Raw genomic sequence first — 20,053 nt, 5'->3', positions numbered from 1 at the left:
GTTTCTGTGTGATTATTTCTGGTATAGGCGGCTGGAAGCGAAAGTGCAGTCTCCGACGACACTAAAGCAATTTAACCAACCAATATAGGGGTAGATAATAATTCTGTGGAGTACCAAGAGAGTACGGTATAATAAATGGTCACAATAATGATTTTTAGGTACTTGGATACTAAGAATATTTACTTGACATGGAGGCTAACATGATTTCTGTGGAGGGTCGAAGGAAAGTGACAGGATGGCTGGGTGATCCTCTGTTGCTCTTGGCTCTGAGCTCTGGGAGGATGGGACACCTCTTCTCTCCGAGCATGTCTGGCTAGCTATCCCTGGGTGCTCACAATCAATTATATCTCAGATCCCAGAACTCTCTCTGGGACTCCAACCTTTCTAGAGGTTGAACTCAGAATGCAGGGGATCCTGAAGTGCCCTCTGGATTCCAGTAACGCAGTTAGCTGCTGAGTTGGGGTCCTTCCTTCCACTTACATAAACCAAGGGGAGAGGAAAAGTCTGAGATCAATGTCTCTAAGAACAATTATACTCTATCTTAAGCTTATTTTTTTGTTTTTGCTTTTTGTTGTTGTTGTTGCTTTTTGAGATAGTGTATCTCTGTGTTAACAGCCCTGGTTGTTACAAACTTCCCAGGCTTACCTCAAAACTCAGAGATCTGCCTGCCTCTGCCTCCCGAGTGCTGGGATTAAGGCGTGCGCCACCACCGCCCAGTTATGAGCTTTTTTAATACTAAAATATTTTTATTCATAGATATTTTAGATATATAGATATACATTATTATATCTCTAGATATTTCAGAAATATCTTTAAATTTAGATTATAAGATCCAAAATCTAAAATCTGAGTGGCAAGTTAAGGCTGGTATGATGCAGGGAAGATAGAAGCGTTTTTAGAAGAATAAGCTTACCAAGCCAGAAACTGCAGCAGTAGATGTTGCTATAGCAGGGATAATTTTACCAGCAATGCGCTTAGTTTTAAGCCGGTCAGCTGGTTCAATGCTATACATTTTGGCTCGAAGGTTGGATGCAGCTGTGATGAAATCTATGTGTCCGTTACTGTCATCATCTTTTTCAAATGAAAGCACTGCCATCTGAAGGTCACCTGACCAAAGGAACCAGAAGAATGGTTTCTCATTAGTGGTAAGGGTTTTATGAGATAAAAAGCTATGTACACAGTGTGCATGTATAAAATTTTCAAAGGACAAGATTTCTAGTAAAAAAAAAAACAAAAACAAAAAAACAGACAAGTCACCAAGTTGAAGGATCTACTGAAAGTACTGCTCAATTAATAAGGCTATTTAGCATAACAATTTGTATGTTATTCATCAAATAAAAATGTATAAAGAAGTAGGCAACAGAAGTTATAATGGAACATGAAAACAATCGCTTAAATACCACCAAATCACAGTTTATATAAAAAAATGGTAAACAGTGAAATGAGAGCCATTTATGACACTAGCTACTTCCAAGTGCATTACAAAACTTTGGTACTACTCAAAATTTACCTCAAAATATTACTTTGAAACATTTTCTCTCTGACAATGAACAAAATCATTTATTTTTCATTTTAAATATTTTTAGATTAGTGATTTTCAATATCACTTTAAAGACTATTAACATATTTTTTCCATGAAATTTTACTGGTTCACACATGAAATCACAGAACTTTGAGAAGTACTGATTCATCTAACAAGAGATGATAAGCATGCATAAGCAGATGACCAATCAACTGTGCTTTTAAAGAATTAGAGTTCTACTGTGGCAAAGTTGTAGTCAGTCTGTATCCCTGGGCAGTACTGAGAAGATTGAAGTAGGGAAAGAGGTAGCTACACAAACACAGTATGAGGGCCTGAGCTGAGGCTCAGAATCTACGCAAGTGCTATGCACACAGTGAGAATCTGTAACCCCAGAGCTCCACAAAAAGATAGGAGGTAGACATAGGAGCATCCCTGGAAGCCTGTAGGTCAACTAGCCTGGTGAATGCATCAGGAAAACCAGCAAAGAAGGCAGGACCAGCACCCAAGTTTATCATCTGAACTCCATGTGTGTGCCATGGCATGTGCATGTGTACATATTCATCTATATTCTCTCTCTCTCTCTGCCCCCTACCCCCCCCCCCCCATTCTCTCTCTAAGAGACTTTTGGTAATCCTTCCCCCTAAAGTGGTATGTCTAAAAATATGAGTCGATTAATAACCTGATTTTTTAAAAGATTTATTTATTTATTATGTATATAGTGTTCTGTTTGTCTGTATGCTTGCTGGCCATAAGATCTCATTACAGATGGCTGTGAGCCACCATGTGGTTGCTGGGTATTGAACTCAGGACCTCTGGAAGAGCAGTCAGTGCTCCCAACCTCTGAGCCATCTCTCCAGCCCCCATAACCTGATGTTTTATTTTGAGATAGGGTCTCACTATGTAACTTAAGATGACTGTGACTTCCTGATCCTGCTGATCCACTATACCCAGCTAATCTGAATCTTCTGCTGCTTAAAAACAAGCTTGTATTTTTAGACCTGCTTGTGTTTTTAGACCTGTTCAACACTTGAAGCATAAAAACAGTAAGAATTACAAAACAGCAATTAATGTAATTTGGAGAATTAGATTTTAAAACTTGAAGGCAAGGACATGAGGAGTAATATGATTAATTTAATCACAGTTAAAGGACAGAAATTTTATATGATGATATACTCAGCTATCATGATTAAGAATTATTCCCCTCGATTTGTCAATATGGCTACAAGGTATCTGCAAGTGGCCCCTTACTTTTGGTGGCTTTGTTAGATGAAATGACCTTTTCTAGCTGGAAAATAGCAATCCTCTCATCTTCACTGGAGATGGGAGCATGGTCCGGCTTCCTTGCAGTTTCGTCTGTTTGAACAACCTTTAAACATAGTACATGAGTACAATGAAAACTCACTCATTTATGCAAAACTCCACTGACTACAATGATACTTTTATACAAAACAAAAATTCAGGACGGCTACACATATCACATCCTTGAGGAAGGTTGCTTTGTGGCTAAATTTTAGAGTATATAAAATAAAGGCATAGAGTAAGTCTGTAAAAAAAATACTTTATAAATACATGTAAACATATATGTATTTTTTTCATCAAATTTTCCTATTTCATTGCCAACTTCTCAGGTTCTGATGCTTTCTAAGCTATTTTCTAGGCATAATTATCAGAACAATTTTCCATCTATTTGGCAGCACAAACAAGTGCCACAATAGTACCAAAGCAAAATATGTTTGAATGTAATGCAATCTATAGTAGAACACATCACACTACTGTTATATGGATCCTCAGTACAGTCTTGCAATCCTACATCATTCAATTGACTTTTCTACTTTGCTCTCAATTACTCTATACTCCATCTTCATCTTTCTAGCTTATACTGAACTGTTAAAATTACTTCTTATTCCACCTAAGAAACTAGCACTCTTTCCCCAGCTCCCTTCATTGTCCCTGAAAAATTGTCAGCACTACAGTTCTGTATACAGAATCCAGTTCCATCTCATCTGTCTTATTAGCAACCACACTTCATTAACACCTAGTCATCCATCGTCTAACCAAGTTCCTGCAATAACTTACAACTTTTCCTGCTTATTGTCTGTATTCACGACCATTCATGGTACCAGGCTGAGAATGGCATACGCAGCAGTTTAATAACCATTAGCTAGCTAAGTGAATGAACTGCTAGCTTACCTTGTTGGAAGGTTTGAATTCCTGAATTTTAACTTCTGAAAGAATATCCATGAGGGTATCCATTGATAAATCCTGTTTTATTAAAAAAAAAAAAAGTTAATTTTATCAACACATTTCTTTGAACCCTGAATCTGAGGTTAAAAATTCTATTAAGAAAAGGTCCTTTTATCACATTAACTATTTAGCAACTTAACATATCACGTGAATTATTTATAGCCATTTGAAACATTCATCTCCATTTTCTCAGAATTGTCAGACACAATGGCTAGTGGAGGTAAGGAGGTCTGAAGAAAATGTGCTTATTAGTTAACAACCTTTATATTTTTGTTCCTTCTGCGAAATTTAAAAAAGGAACCATGTACTCATTTCTTTAGTATCAAAGTTTTACCTTTCTTGAGTAACATTATACACTATAAATTAATCAAATTCGGGCTGGAGAGATGGCTCTGCTGTTAAGAGCATTGCCTGCTCTTCCAGAGGTCCTGAGTTCAATTCCCAGCAACCACATGGTGGCTCGCAATCATCTGTAATGAGGTCTGGTGCTCTCTTCTGGCCTTCAGGCATATATGCAGACAGGATATTGTATACTAATAAATAAATAATTAAAAAAATAAATTAATTCATCAAATTCATACACTGAGAAGCAAGATACAATAACGATTCAAGTTTATCTAGATGAGCCTGCACCTACATTTATTACTAGGAAACTCCTATGAAAAATGGAGACATACTGCTGTTGAGGCTGGCTGAGACTTGTAACACAAGACTTTCTATCAGAAGTCATCTAAAATAAGCACATTCATGTTAAATATAGATACAGATTTGGTAGCACATGTCTGTAATTCCAACAGCTCAAAGGCTAAGTGGAAGAATCACAAATTTGAAGCTTGTCTCGGAGAGTCTGTACCTCTACTTAGTAAAACCCTATTTCAGACATGTTAACGACAAAAAAACTAAAACTTTTTTTTCCTTTAATCAGTTTACTTGAAGGCAGAGTTTATTTAACTCCAAATGCATTTAAAGAGAAAGCTAACCTATACACATGTGCTGTCTCTCAAAACTGCATCAAACGTGCTGGATGTGACGCAAAAAAGATAATGTCTAACAGAATGAGTATGCTTCTAAGGTACGAAAATCAAAATAAGACAACTCTAGATTTCTGGAAAAGTATACAAGTTAACATTAAAAAGGAAAAAAAGAGTACCTCTACAAAGTATTTTTAACTTGCTATGAAATGTCTCATGGTTCCTAATTCAGAGTAACTAGGATAACAGAAATAGGTAAGCAAGTCATAAACAGTTTTATTACTTAACGACTGTTTTTCACAAATATTATTTCAACATTTAAATTAATAGAGAAAAATTAATATTTTCTATTTACCAGTACTGTAATAAGTAGATAGCTTTTACAAATTAGAATGGACAGTAACACAGCAAAATAAAATGTGCTTTTCCTTTTCAATCCAAAAAAATGATTCTAGTTGGGCAGGTTATGCATGCCTGTAATAAGAGTACTCATGAAGTGAAAACTCCTGGCAAGTCCAAGCTACACAGCTGCAGTGATATTTTAACAAATGAAGCTTGCCTGAAGATCAGAGTGCAGAGCTAAGTCACCAGAGGCCAGGGAGTGGTGACACACACCTCTAACCCAGGCAGACAAAGAGGCAGGGGTCCTGTTAGTTCAAGACCACTCAGAGCTACCTGAGATTGAGTCTGCTAAAAGAGAAACAAAGCTCACACAAAGGAGTCCTATGTCTTTAATCCCAGCAGTAGGGAGGTGGAGACAGGAATGGTATGGCTGGGCAGAGAGAGGAATGTAAGGCAGAAGACAACAGCTCAGTGCAGTCTGAGGATCATTCCTTCAGTCTGAGCACTGGTAGAGGTGCTCTGCTTCTCTGATCCTTCAGCTTTCTCCCCCTAATATCTGACTCTGGGTTTTATTTATTAAGATCAATTAGAATTAGTGCTACCCAGCAAATTCTGGACCAGTCTTAGCTGTGTGAGCTCATGTCTCAAAACAAACCAACAAAAGAAAGAATGATTCTTATGATCTAAAAACACATTTCGACGTCACCAACCAATTCATCACAGGTTTTGATCACTTGCTAGGCACCGGAGAGGAGCTCACCTTTTCTGAAAATGGAATGCAATATACTGTAGCATATAGTTTTGCAGCATTCTGAAGAAAACTGAGATGCCTTTTGAAATGAAAATAAAAAAGCAGTTTGAATGGGAATTTTAAAAAAGTCAAGAGTAAATACAATCTTTGTATTAAGTCTTAAGAATTACATTTAAAGAATTTATTTCATAATTACTTTTTACACCTTTTAATGTTAAGACAATGAAATTCTACTTAGACTAAAACACAGAATAAAATACCAATTTTCTTTTGATACAAAAATGCTTATCAAAAACTCATAATATTCAAGCATTCATTAGCAATACTGTGAAGAAAGAAGTGAAAAAAGGCAAAAACTATTTGGAATACTTGGAGAAAAGTCCTTTTAATCCATTAGAAAATATTTATCAGGTATGAATGAGAATACATTAGGTTTAAAACAAGCAAAATAATTTACTTAAAAACAAAATTGGGTATGTCATATTGGGAAGGCAATTTATGATAATGTAACTTGAATTTTGTAGCAAGCAATTGCGAGGAAATTAAGCAAAGTGCTATTTGTAGAAAGGAAGATTAGTGAAAATAAGTTAAGTGTCTGATGAGAATATACACATATTAAGTGCCAATCTCAAAACAGTGCACATACAGACCTCCATACATATAAACATATAATAATATCCATACATATAATACCTGTATTAACTTAGGCAGCTAGTATTAACTGTATTTTCCACCTTAAGCAAAGCATGTTAGCTTTATTTAGTGTAAGAACATTTATTATCATTTTATTTTCTTATGGGCAAAAGCAGGGGTGACTTAGTTTCTAATGGAGTAGGTATTACTAACAATAGCTATTTACCACGTAAACAAGTGGTGTGTAGGAAGGATGTGGCTGGCTCTGTTGACTAGAATGACTCACTAACTCTGGGAAAGACCTTGCAGTGTACATCTAAGATATTTACAGTGAAAATATACACATATACTTACAAAGTTTCATTTAAATCAAATTTTATTGGAGAAGGTGGCCTTTTTGGTGACTGCCAAAATAAACCTGATAAAAAAATGAAATATTGTTTTCAACGAATACTGATCATATCCAGTACGGTACATTATGATTTCTTCTCAATACTTATACTCACTGCCATCTTTTAATCGTGTGTCAAGAGGAAAACAGTGAAGAAGTTGTAGAGCCTGAAAAAAAAGTAATAAAAAATCCTATTATTTACAAACTTTAAAAGATAGACAGTGAGGTCTCGTAGCCAGGCACAAAAGCTTTTATGTTTTCTCCTGTCCTGTCATTAGAGCTTTCTTATAACAAACATGAATGAATACTGACTGCTTCACTCGTTTTGTACAAATGGTATATCTTCCTCATAATTTTGCTTTTTTCTAAGAGCTAATCTTTAGAATAAATATAAGCAAATGGCATTCAGCATTTCAAAACACTATAAATGTGAATGGAAGAGGGTAAGAATGTAATATAGATCTGTAAATTAATAATACTTAAATCTAGGTGAAAGATAAATAATGATTACTGTGGACATTATACTCTCATTTCCATGATTCATTTTTTCAACGGCAATAACAACAACAACAATAATAATAAAAATCAATCAAAACAGGGCTGGTGCTCAGCAGGCAAAGCTACTTACTGCCAAGCACAGTACCTGACTGGGCCCTAGGACCCACATGGTAGATGGAAATGACCCCTGTAATTTGCCTTTTAACCTCCACATGAGCATACCCCAACTTTCAACAAAACAAATAATTTAAAATGTCATATTAAAAATAAAACCCCAAACAAACAAAAACACAGTCACAAAAGTTATAAACTAAAAAGAGTAAAGAGAAACAAAAGAAAACAAGAGAAACCATGATAAAATCAGGTGGAATAGGAAGTCTATTTCCTGGTGAGATGTGAGTACATTTCTCTAAAAAGCATACCATGTAGGAAGGGAAAAGACAAGTGTGTACTTCAAGACTGTGTTTAAAAGATATACGCATAAGTAAAGACCTAAGGAAGGGATTAAAAGGTAGAGGACACAGTCTGTTAGCTAAGTGACTGCAAACAAGAACAATAGATAGCGTTACTGAATACTTGGCCTTGGCCTACCCTAAATGCTTTATGTGATTAGCTTATTTAAAGCCTACCACTACACTGTGCGATATATGCTTAATCGTTTTAGACAAAACACATAAGATGTGTTTATGAGTTACGATTGGAAAATGTAAAATTCGAACAAAATCTCCATCTGATTTATCAGTCCATTGTTTCTATTCTGAACAAACTTCTTTAGAAAGGAAATTAATACATTCCTTTTACCTAAAAAGAAAAGCTATCCAAAACCCACTTTTGTACTGAGCGTCAGTTCGATGCATAGCTGACAATCAAGCCAGTAAGTGAAAACTAAATGCTTTAATTAGTAACATCCAAAGAGAAACTGGTCATACCCTAGTCTTCACTCTCAGCTAACTTACTATCTATTTGTGAAAGGCCTGGTGAAAGAAAACAACAGATACTTTAAGTCAGGGATGTTAATAATAACTAAGCAAATTACAGATCTTTGCTTAATGTCTCAGAATGTATACCTACCTTATGGTTAAAATACTTTTCAAACTTCAGTCTTGCTAATTCTACACACTGGGACCAATTTCTAGGTCTTCTGCTAAGTAGCTTAATAGCTTGAAAACAACCTTCTAAACTCTGTCCATTTTGCAATTTCTAGAAGAAAAGGAAAATAGAAAATAAAACACTTTCCAATTACCAGCATAAGCACATTCCAAAAGTATGAGTCAAAGCCCAAAGATGGATTCACAGGTTTAGTATTTTAATTTTACCCTCTCCCCCCTTTTTTGCCTCAAGTCCACATCTCTCATTCTTTCATTTTTTTTTTTCCATTACGAGTAGGAGCGGACAGCAAATGAAATTTCAGCTTTGGTGTTTCTTTATTCACAACACACCTTCATGTTTTCCTATGTGTAAGAAACTAAGTACCCAAGAGGCCTTTAGTATATGGAGTCCTAGGAATAGTAATTAGTGCAAACTGGACCTTTTATGAGAACAATAAGATTAGTGTCCAGTCATAGATATTTTTACTTGAATTAACCTGAACTTTGTTCCCACAGAGTTTACCAACCCTTTGACTATCTGTTGCTCTATCAATATTATCACACTCTCATTAGGTTGAACAACAAAAACTATTGTTTGAAGGTCCAACAGTGATAATGTCATACAGTTCCATTAAACTAACAAAGGCTATCAGTGACCCAATTTCAAGATTCCCGGTGACATTTCACTGTGATGAACTTTTTGGCCACTCTTATTTCTGTAGGAAGGTTTTGCTATTTTCAAGTACCTGGAAAACAAGGTTATAATGACAAAATATAGGTCTGTAGTAAAAGGCATTGACCTTTACCTGTAAGACTTCTTCTGCAGAAGGATAGGTCTGCCAAAATTTGTTAAACAATGAAGGCTTGTGCGAAAAGGAACTTTCAAACTGTAAAGAAAAAAAGTTACAAGTATATGTAGAAGTTATAATATTGCCTTTTCTTATTCAGAGAGGACAAATTTATTAAGAATTTTTACCTTGTCTCTTGCCCACTGGATAGTATGTTCGATAGCAGCTGGAAAGGACTTCAGAGTACAAAATGGTATTTCCTCTTCTGGGGGGTCCCGCTATTGAAAAATAAAAATCCCATTATTATTTGTTGCTGGCTACTTGTGTGGTGTGACATGTAAAATTTTACAACATTACTTCCTACTTTGGAAAGTGATTCAAGAATCCTTAATATATAAGTTCTCTGCATACTCCAGGTCTCTACATGAAGAAAATCATTTGAGAATCAAGCTTGGTGTTTTCCTAGAGGAAATGGGTATTAAATAAATGGGGAATGATTAAGGTGTCTCACTAGAAAAAGCACCACTAAAGATCTCCTTGTCTATTAGACGCTTTGTCTACAGCCTACTCAGCCAAAAATGACTCAATTATGTCTTTTTACTTAGAAATATCTATTTTAATTTGCTGATATATAAGCTACCACTAACTTTTTATAACTCAAAGAGGGATATTATCAATAATATTATATTGTTTTACAATGATTTTAATTTTAAAAAAATTAGAGAAATTTTAGCAGAAGTAGTAGAATTAAAGAATTCCCTACTGTGAAAATCTTCCCATGGGATTTTACATATCATCATTTCCCTCCTTTTAATACAATAGATTAAACTATGTAAATCTATTGTATTGTCATCATTACACGTATCAATGTACTTCATGAAAGAAAATGGGAAAACAGTGAACCCTAAGAATTAGAAAAATTTACTAACTCAAACATATTCCTTAAATCAAGGGACATTGATACTTATAAAAACCATATACCTTGAATTTTTTTTACCTGAATTGTCCATTTTAAAATTTACAAAGCTTACAATTACTTCCTAGACCCAGAGTCTCAGCTTGAGCAATATTGTAAAATCATTTATAGGGGTTAAAACTGTTACATTTTTCCATTACTTAAAATACACATATATATACAGCTTGGTTCCATCACTGAAGAAATCTGAATTTTCCAGGTAGATTCTGGGAAAATTACCAGCTTTCACAAGTATTTCTAATAATGCAGAAATTCTTAATAAAGATAAACAGTAGAAATGAATACGTAGCTATTATACTTGTATTCTTCATTTTTTTTATATGCCAGCCTGTAACTTATACACTAGAACCAAAAGATCACTAAGTCTTTGGTGATAGTTCTATTATCAATACAAAAGTTAAATTGCTTCTATAAACTTTCTAAACTCTAGGGTTGTTAGAAAACTTAGAAGTTCTGAGAGATAGTGAAAAGATTATTACAGAAAGGTCAAATACTTGTGATGATTTCTAACAATTGGATTTAGGGACCAAGGAGATAGCTCAGTTCACAGAAGGCTGGCTGTGTGAGCCTGAGGACCTACTTTTGTTATCGAGCACCCATGAAAAAATGAGTGTGGAGGTATGTGCCTGTAATCCAGTATTGAGAGGCAAAGACTGGGGAGGGGGAGTTTGAGGGGATGGAAGGGGGTGGTAACATTGGGGAATCCTTGGCACTTGCTCACTAGTCAGCTGAGACAAATCTAGGCTTCCTGAGCTCAGTGAGAGGCCTTGTCTCAAAAAATAAGAGTACAATAGAGAAAGATACCTGACATTGAACTCTGACCTTCACATAGGCATCCCCTTGTACCCTTAAAACGTGTGTTCAACAGATTTAAAAATGCAGATGCACATATAACCTGACTGTCAGAGCTAAAACCAAGATTAACAAAGCAGAGTCAAATTTACTGATTCCTCAATGAGGACGAAACTATGACATAAAAAGACAGACATTTATTGAATATACTGACTTACGTGACTATTATAGGATTCAGTCAATTGAGGTACAATAATTTCAGTGTGTCCCTTTGTGCCCATTGTTCCAGAATCTAGGAGAGGCCGGAGATTTGCTAAACAACGGCTATTTGGAGACAAAACATGTAAAAACAAACACAAAAGTGAGCAATAAATAGTAAAGAGAGGGCAGCTCCTGCTGTTTATTTAATATTCCACATGTTGATAACTTCTGAACGCTCTCTTGTAGGAAACAGAACATGGCCCATGTAACAGTTCTACTTCCTAGCTCTATTACACGTATAAAACTTGCTGTTCAACCTAGTAATTTTTGATTCTTTCTACTTACTAAATTCTGGAACTTTAAAACGTCTATTTCCACCTTAATTATTAACTATGTTATTCTATCTTCACTTACTTTCTATTTATTATTTATTTTCAGACTCTACGTTCTACCTCATTGTATTTTCTCTGTCTTTATTCCAAACAGGATTAGCTAAATGCTTTCATTAGTCATGTTTTTCTTAATTTTTTTAGTATATGGTCCAACACATAAAAACCCAAAAACAAATGCAATTTCCCCCCCTACTTCTTTCTTCTGCTCAAGATTCATCTTTTCTCATTTCTCAACTGGTAAGCCTTCTCTGACAAATGCTAACCTAACATTGTAATCAAATAATGATTCATTCAACAACTGACTTTATAAATCACACTGAATGAAATCAGATGACTGGCACTGAAGATATAGTGGTGGAAAAGAAATGGCCTCTGCATGGAAGATTTAGTGAAGAAACAAACATTAAGTAAACACATATGTAAAAATAAAAAGTAAGTACCACAATGAAAATGTATTAAGAAAGCAGATAACATCTGCTTTAAGAAAGATATTTAGTCTAAAACTTAAAGATAAGGGAATAGCTTAAAGGAAAGAACAGGCAGGTACATTTTGGGGGAAGAATTCTGGAGGAAGAGAAATACAAATTCCTCACACCAAAAAACAATTTAGTTCCTAAGGTAAAAAGGCCTTTCAAGACCCTAGAGAAGGCATAGACAGCCAGAATAAGGAGAGCCAGGGAAGACTTAGGCACATTAAACATGGGAGCAATGGCCAGGTGGTAGGTATTTTATGAAGAACATTTAGGTTGTTTTACCAATACTGAATTCTTCTAGACACACTAGGAACCATCAGCATGCTTGAATTTGAGTAGTACTATTAGAGTGACATAAAAAAGAGCCAGAAAATTTGGTAATTTTCTAAAAAGTGAGGGTGAAAAACAAAACTAAAAATGGAAAGCAGTTCTTTACGCACTTGGATCTCAAGAACATACCTGTCTACATATCTCCTGGCTTCCACATTATCTAGTGCTGTGATAATGATATCTTGCTTAGTGTAAAATTCATCACTGTATATAACCTCAGTGGCAGGACACACTTTGTTCAGGTGTGCATCTATTTTTAATTGAGGGTTTATTTTCAGAGTTGCTTCAGCAGCAGTATAGCTTTTAGGTTTCTAAACAAGTAACAAAAACAGAAGCAATAAATGTTAAACAGAAAAGATGAACTATGACTGAATTTACATATACTAATCATTTGGAATATATATGAGGTGACAGCAAGGCAATGAAACTAGCTCAAATAATTTACACGCTAACAATCTAAACAATTTTCATTTTTTTTTTTTTTTTTTTGGTTTTTTTCGAGACAGGGTTTCTCTGTAGCTTTGGAGCCTGTCCTGGAACTAGCTCTTGTAGACCAGGCTGGTCTCGAACTCACAGAGATCTGCCTGCCTCTGCCTCCCGAGTGCTGGGATTAAAGGTGTGCGCCACCACCGCCCGGCTACAATTTTCATTCTTTAGCAAAGTGTTTTAGAGAGTTTAAAAATATTCAAAAAATGCTATTTAAGTCTTAAAAACAATATTTTAAAAATTACAGTTTTATTAGCCATCATTGAATCTTTGTGTTATTTCAGGGGCACGAAGGTCCATTTTGAATACAGGCTCTGAATCTATATTCCTTTAGAGCAGCTTTTGAATTTAGGCATCTGATCTAATAATAATGGTCTTTCTGTCTCTTCTGGCTCTATGAAGCTAACATCTTTTATTTTTTTACTGTAAAAACAATGTCAGAAGCTCTTAGAACTCAGGAAATTAATAAAGAGGTCTTCATTGTTCACCTAGAGATAATGCACAAAATGAATTGTTTTAATCGATATTGTAATTCACAAGAGGCTCCATTGCCATGTCCTTTGTTTTTATACGCGTAAGAGGACATCAGGCTAACTATGATACTGGTGTGGTCCATCTGTTCAGAGCATGCCTAAACTTCATTTCCTAAGTAAGACTGACAATGAGTTGACAACAAAGGGAAAATATATTTTGGATTAATACATTTCTTTCTTTTCTATACTGTTTATTTGATACAGGGTTTCACCAAGTAACTGACTAGCCTCTTACTCACTGTGTAGACCGGGCTGGCTTGGAACTCAATGTCCTTGAGAGTACTGATTAAAGTAATGAGCTACCAAGCACTGCCTTTCTCTTTTCCTGATTTAAACATTTTAATCTTTGAAAAAAACTAGTAGTCTTTTTACAATCAAAGGGATGTTAAATAAAAATAGCACAGCAATTTAAAATTCTAACTCTTAAACTTACCTGTTTTGTAACAAAAAGAAACAAGAAGTAGAGTTAAAATCTGTGCTTTCAAGCCTGAAATTAGAGGGCTTGTTTACGGAAACACTCTGGCGACTACAAAAGTACTACACATGTTTTCCAGCTCAAATACTAACATCTAAAAATCACTGCAAAAGCCAACTTTATTATACATGAAAGGTAAATTTTTATTTTCTTCATTTTGTTCTTCCCAAAGGACATGTCTTTCCTTCTCTTAGGAGTCTAACAAAGGACAACCATTATTTATTTATGAGAAGAAACATTAACAAACCTGTATGTGATGAGGACGAAACAGGAACTGTCTGTTTAGGTTGGATTTTTCTATCAAATCAGGATCTGTAACTGTAACCTTATATCAGAGGAGAACAAAACAAATAAATCTGCTTTGCATTTCTCACTATGACTGGAACGGTACCCTCAAATTATTTTTCTAGTAAAAGTCATTACAAAAGTAAAATTCTGAAGTTGCCAATAATATGCTATCATAGATTACCAATTAATATTTAGTCAATGAGCACAGTCCAACTAAGGCAAGATCTATAAACTATAAGGCCATTGAGTATTTCTTAAATTATTTTTATGTCTGAGGCTATCTGCATTCTCAGAGCAGTCAACTAGTGTTGCAGATAGATTTTACAGCCCTAAAATACTTGAATTTAGCCTCTTAAGAAAGCGTAGACTAACCCCTAAAGATGAAAGGCAACAAAAGCTCAGTTAGACTTAAGAAGACTGGCCTAGGTACAGTGCTGCTCAGCATGGGTTCCAGTTTCAGTGCTAACTGGTGTTCGTGCACTGATTTTTCTTTTAGTAATTTTCCTAATCTATGTGCCTACTTTTTTGTGGAATTTTATGTTAGAGGGTTATCTGTTTCAATTTAACAAGTACAAATATTATGGTTGAGATACAGTGTCTACAAAAAGGCTCACTGTGTCTTTGATTTTGGGCTTCTAAGACATGAAGCTTTGTAAATCAAACATTTTTATGTAGTTCCAAATTTTGGAACAAACATATCACTTCAGCTATTGCGGAGGCTGAAGTAGAAAGATTTTAACTACAAGGCCTGCCTAAACTACAAAGTAAATGTAAGGCCAGCTTAGGCAATTCAGCAAGAGACTGAAAAAAAAAAAAAGTAAAAAAAAAAGGGGGGGGTTAGAGTTCAGCTTAGTTTTGGTGGACTTGACTAATACGTGCAAGGACCTAGGTTCAATTCCCCATACAGAAACAACCCTAAAATTAGCTTTAAGTTATCTAAATTTTCCATGTTCTAACTAAACAATTTAGTAAGATTCAAAAATTTTTTCCCAATTTTAAGTCAGAAAAGATTTTAAAAATGAATCATTTCACATACTTAAATCTAAGTATGCACGTTCATAAATTTTATGGCTTATCGATACTTCATGCATGTCTACATCATATAAAAGACCTTACATTTACATGTCACATACCCTTTACTCTGCCCTTTCTCAAAGATAATTAAACACAGAAATGTAGGCTGACAGGCATTTTTTTCCCTTTCATAATAAAGCTAACCTCCATTACTGTCTTGCACTGATTGTTACTCAGATGTCTCTTTTAGAATCCCTTCCTGCACACTGTCGACTTCACTATTATTAAATCTACTGAGTGTACAGAATCTATTTTGAAAAATTGTCAATGTTCCTTTTGTGTTCCTACTTTCCGTATCATTTTTAAATTTAAAGATTTTTTTAATGTAGATTTTTCTTTGTGGTGGCTGTTTTTTTTTTTAATTTACACATTATTTATTTATGTGTGTGAGCACACATGCACAAGCCACACCAGGGCGGGCATACATGTGAAGTGAGTCTGTGTATGTGTATGTTCATGCGGTATGGGCATTTATATGCCAGGGTGCGTATGCAGAGGCCAAAGGATAACTTGTAGGAGTCAGTTCTCTCCTTCTACCATGTGGGTCCTTGGGATTAAAAGCAGGTCGACAGGCTTGGTGACAGCATCTTTACTTCACGAGCCATCTCACCAGGCCAGGGTTTCAGTTTTTAAAGTGTAAATCATCAATGGATAATATTTGCTATGCAGAGTCTATGTGCTCTGGGTTTATAGGGACAGCTATGACTGAATTTTACACCTGTTTAAAAGACTGGAGAGTTCAACGGCCCTAAATTTTCTATAACATCTCTGCTTGAAATTTTACCCAATATAACATTGGATCCATATATGGGTATGGAACATGGTCTAAGACCATGTGAGTGATTTCTCCTTCTACTTGAAGTTTTAGACATCAAAGGGAACAAGAAAAAATGTATTTGGTGTTTAACTCAAGGTTTCATTTCTCCCTTGATTCTAGGTACCTGGGGATTTCTCTTTCCATCTTGACTGTCTGTGAACACTACAGTTTTTTTTTTTTTTTGTTTTTGTTTTTGTTTTTCGAGACAGGGTTTCTCTGTAGCTTTGGTGCCTGTCCTGGAAACACTACAGTTTTGATATAGAAAGTCTCTGTATTCAGAGTGACTGTGGCCTGCCGACATTACATGCTTTATTTTGCTGTCTGTTATAAATAGATTTCTTCACTATAGCTCTTGTCCAGACCTTTACCTACTAAAAGCACTGTTACTGTTCACACAGTTAAAACATTCAGGTGGGCCAGGCGGTGGCACACACCTTTAATCCCAGAACTCGGGAGGCAGAAGCAGGGGGATCTTTGTGAGTTCAAAGCCATCCTGGGTTGTTACACAGAGAAACCCTGTCTTGAAAAACAAAAACAAACAAAAAACAAAACAAAAATTCAGGTGACCCACAAGTTTATAAAGGAATTTTTCTTTTCTTTCTTTCTTTCTTTCTTTCTTTCTTCCTTCCTTTCTTCCTTTTTTTCTTTCTTTCTTTAAAATCAAATGACTTTTAAGTCAGTAGACTCGTGGTTTATGGAGCACAATTTAGGAAATGCTAAGCATGGAAAATATAAATATGTACCTCTTATAGCTATGATAATAATGAATTCCTTGTAAAACTAGAATAAGACAAAATGTGAATTATCATCTACTTTTCAGTTACCTGTGTAGTGTCATTGTTATTTACTAAGTTAAATATACGAACTTCGTAGTTACCAAGATAAATATATAAAGTCAGTAATGAAATTTTTTATCTTAAAAGATAAAACGACTACTAATAATTATTTTAAATGCCCATTTTTATGCCCATTATTTTGCAATGAACTCAGTCTGAGAAAATTTAACTGTAAAATGCCAAAGTATCTACTATTCCCACTGTCTGAAACTCACTTATTAAACTATATTAGCTCTCTGCAACTTGCTAATGTCATCTCTCATGTTTAAATATTCTTAATATTTAACAACAGTATAACAAAATAATAACATGGTTTTCAGTTTGCAAAGTTATGACAATAAACATTGCTTTATAATTTTGATCTGGATGGTGACTACAAAAGAAAAGATAGCCCATTTTCAGTTTCTGAAAATTTCAGAAAGAACAGAAAAACAGAATTTGTCACTTAAAGTGACCAGAAGACAACTAAAATCTTCCAATTCTTAATGATCTACTTGAAACATAGGCTGAAATAGTCAAAGACAGTTCAGAAAAGCGCAACACCAGAAATACAAACGTGTAACTCTCAAAAGCCTTGTATCTTACCAATCCTTCCTCTCTGCTTGTACCAACACCCAGTAAGGCGAAATTTTTTAACATTTCGCAGCCTATGGCACCACATCCTACCTATTGAAGAGAGTAGAGTATAAATGTCAGACGATAAAACTATGCCTACTCAACAGGGAACATTTTCAGTCAGTTTTCTTTTAAATGCTATTACAATAAAAACTATTTTAAAAAATGACCATTTGTGATTCACTTGTGACAGATTGTACTTGCACAGGTTTCATAAGACCTTGTAAGTGTCTCAAAGGCAAAAAAAAAGCACAAACAAATAAGGAGAATGTACTATTTATAACACTTCCTCTGAACAGAAAACGCTGAACACAGAACTCATTTTTACACAGGATAGAAAACAATGGCAGAAACAAACCAACAAAACCCATCCAAACCCAGAATTACTCTATGAATTTTTTTTTTTACTTTTATATCTGTCTGTTGATCTGAAAGGTGAAGTTTAAGACAATTCTAAGAATTTTAAGTAAAACAGATACTGAATTATTATAAGAAGTTCCATCTACATGCAAAATCTCAACAGCAATTATAAATCTTTAAAATATTACTTTATAGAAATGATTGTTAAAATCAAGTATTATTTTTAAGACTTGCCAAGAAAGTTATGCTCTTGAGAAAAATCTCTCTCACACAATTTTAAGACATTTTAAAAAGAGAATATGGGCTGGAGAGATGGCTCAGCAGTTAAAGAGCACTGGCTGCTCTTCCAGAGGTCCTGAGTTCAATTTCCAGCAACCTCACGGTAGTTTACAACCATCTAAAATGAGATCTGGTACTCTCTTCTGGCCTGCAGGCAATACATGCAGGCAGAACAATGTATACTTAATAAATAAATAAATCTTTCTTTTTTTTAAAAAGAGAACATATTTGCTCATTTCTTAATTTAGTGAGGAAAATAACTCCACATTTTAAAAATACTTCTAGAAAATCATTTAATGTTGAAAGCTATTATATTCAGATTTTATTTTGAAATGCATATTCCTTGGATTATGAATTGGCTAATGTTTTATGGAAAGGGCCAGAGAGTCAGTATCTTAAGCTCTGGGGGTTATATGACTTGTGAGTCACTCATTTAGAGCCAGCTGTTGACAGTAAACAGCAGTTGAACACACTTCTTATTCCCATTCTTATTCATACTTACTAGGAAGACACTCAGATTGTGAAGCTTCTGACATAATGTATCTCCAATGCAGGCTCGCAAGGCATCATATCTATCTCCTCTGGAGAAACATTTACCAAGAAAACAGGCACAAGAAATACATTTTTTTATTATTATTATTATTATTTTGGTTTTTTCGAGACAGGGTTTCTCTGTGGTTTTGGAGCCTGTCCTGGAACTAGCTCTTGTAGACCAGGCTGGTCTCGAACTCACAGAGATCCGCCTGCCTCTGCCTCCCAAGTGCTGGGATTAAAGGCGTGCGCCACCACCGCCCGGCCACATTTTATTATTTTTAATAACAATTTAGTATTGTGCTTTAAAGGAGAACATACTGTAAGAGTTTCCTCCATCCCTTCTCATGTCTAAACAAAGATCCAGAGGAAATTAATGATGCTAAGAGGAAAAGGTCGCTGCCAGAGAGGAGCCCCTCACTGGTGATACAAAGCCAACAACCCTGAACCCAAATACACACAAACCACACTAACTGCACTTAGCAGAATGTGTTTAGATATTTATGCATATATATATAAAGCAAATTAGAAAAAAAAAGGCCATCAATTTGAGAGGGAGTGAGGTGTACTGACAGGGTCAGAGAGAGGACAAGGAAGAGGGAGTTGATGTAATTATATTTTAATTAATCCATTTTATATAAAATTTTTTCCCCTTAATTCATGAGAACTACCTTCTTTGAAAAAGACCCTACCTGATGGAGGAGGGTCATTGGCTAATAAAGGAACTGCCCTGGCCCATTTTATTGGTTAGAGGATAGGTGGGAGGAGTAAACAGAACAGAACGCTGGGAGGAAGAGGAAGTGAGCTCAGAGACTCGACAGCTCTCCTCTCAGGAAGCAGACGCCTGAGAGAGACGCCATGCCCCACTCCCGGGATAAAGCTCCGACCCAGGATGGACTAGGCTAGAATCTCCCCGGTAAGCGCACCTTGGGGTGCTACACACAGATGATTAGAAATGGGCTAAATTAATATGTGAGAATTAGCCTAGAAGAGAATGGGCCAAGCAGTGCTTAAAAGAATACAGTGTCCGTGTAATTATTTCGGGGCATAAGCTAGCCGGGCAGGCGGCTGGGGTGTTGGGGACGCAGCCCTGCCGCCGCCCTTATTACTTCACCTACCAATATCGAAATGACTTAAGTAAAGATGACTTTAATTTATAATGAGGGATCCATTCTAAGATCATCAGTGGATTCCTGAAACTTTGGATTATACTGATCCCTAAGCATACTAAATTTTATACTATACATAATTTATAGACTTATAACACCACACACTATGGTAATATCTGTAGGTCGAATACCAAAGAAAAATTAACACATTTCTTTCCACTTCTTGGCAATGTTGTGGTTAGATTATTTCTTCTTCCT

The 20,053-nt window shown here is 35.3% G+C and overlaps 1 protein-coding gene across 1 annotated transcript in view; it reads right to left on the bottom strand.

Moving 5' to 3' along the window:
* Positions 1-20,053, bottom strand: part of Uba6 (ubiquitin like modifier activating enzyme 6) — a 66,885-nt gene that overhangs the window by 17,111 nt on the left and 29,721 nt on the right. Inside the window, exons 16-29 of the mRNA XM_041671237.1 lie at positions 18,658-18,736; positions 17,487-17,567; positions 14,134-14,211; positions 12,522-12,703; positions 11,215-11,320; positions 9,417-9,506; positions 9,247-9,327; positions 8,424-8,552; positions 6,970-7,021; positions 6,818-6,881; positions 5,840-5,909; positions 3,713-3,784; positions 2,771-2,888; positions 914-1,107 (exon numbers count right to left, since the gene is read on the bottom strand). Coding sequence (XP_041527171.1) covers positions 914-1,107; positions 2,771-2,888; positions 3,713-3,784; positions 5,840-5,909; positions 6,818-6,881; positions 6,970-7,021; positions 8,424-8,552; positions 9,247-9,327; positions 9,417-9,506; positions 11,215-11,320; positions 12,522-12,703; positions 14,134-14,211; positions 17,487-17,567; positions 18,658-18,736 — 1,396 coding nt within the window. The remainder of the gene's footprint in view (positions 1-913; positions 1,108-2,770; positions 2,889-3,712; positions 3,785-5,839; positions 5,910-6,817; positions 6,882-6,969; positions 7,022-8,423; positions 8,553-9,246; positions 9,328-9,416; positions 9,507-11,214; positions 11,321-12,521; positions 12,704-14,133; positions 14,212-17,486; positions 17,568-18,657; positions 18,737-20,053) is intronic.

Source organism: Microtus oregoni, unplaced genomic scaffold (assembly GCF_018167655.1).
Source record: "Microtus oregoni isolate MIOR12 unplaced genomic scaffold, Mior012 000021F_ref0000039, whole genome shotgun sequence".
NCBI lineage: Eukaryota > Metazoa > Chordata > Mammalia > Rodentia > Cricetidae > Microtus > Microtus oregoni.
Note: the sequence above shows the minus strand (reverse complement) of the source record. Positions and strands in the feature narration are given on the sequence as shown.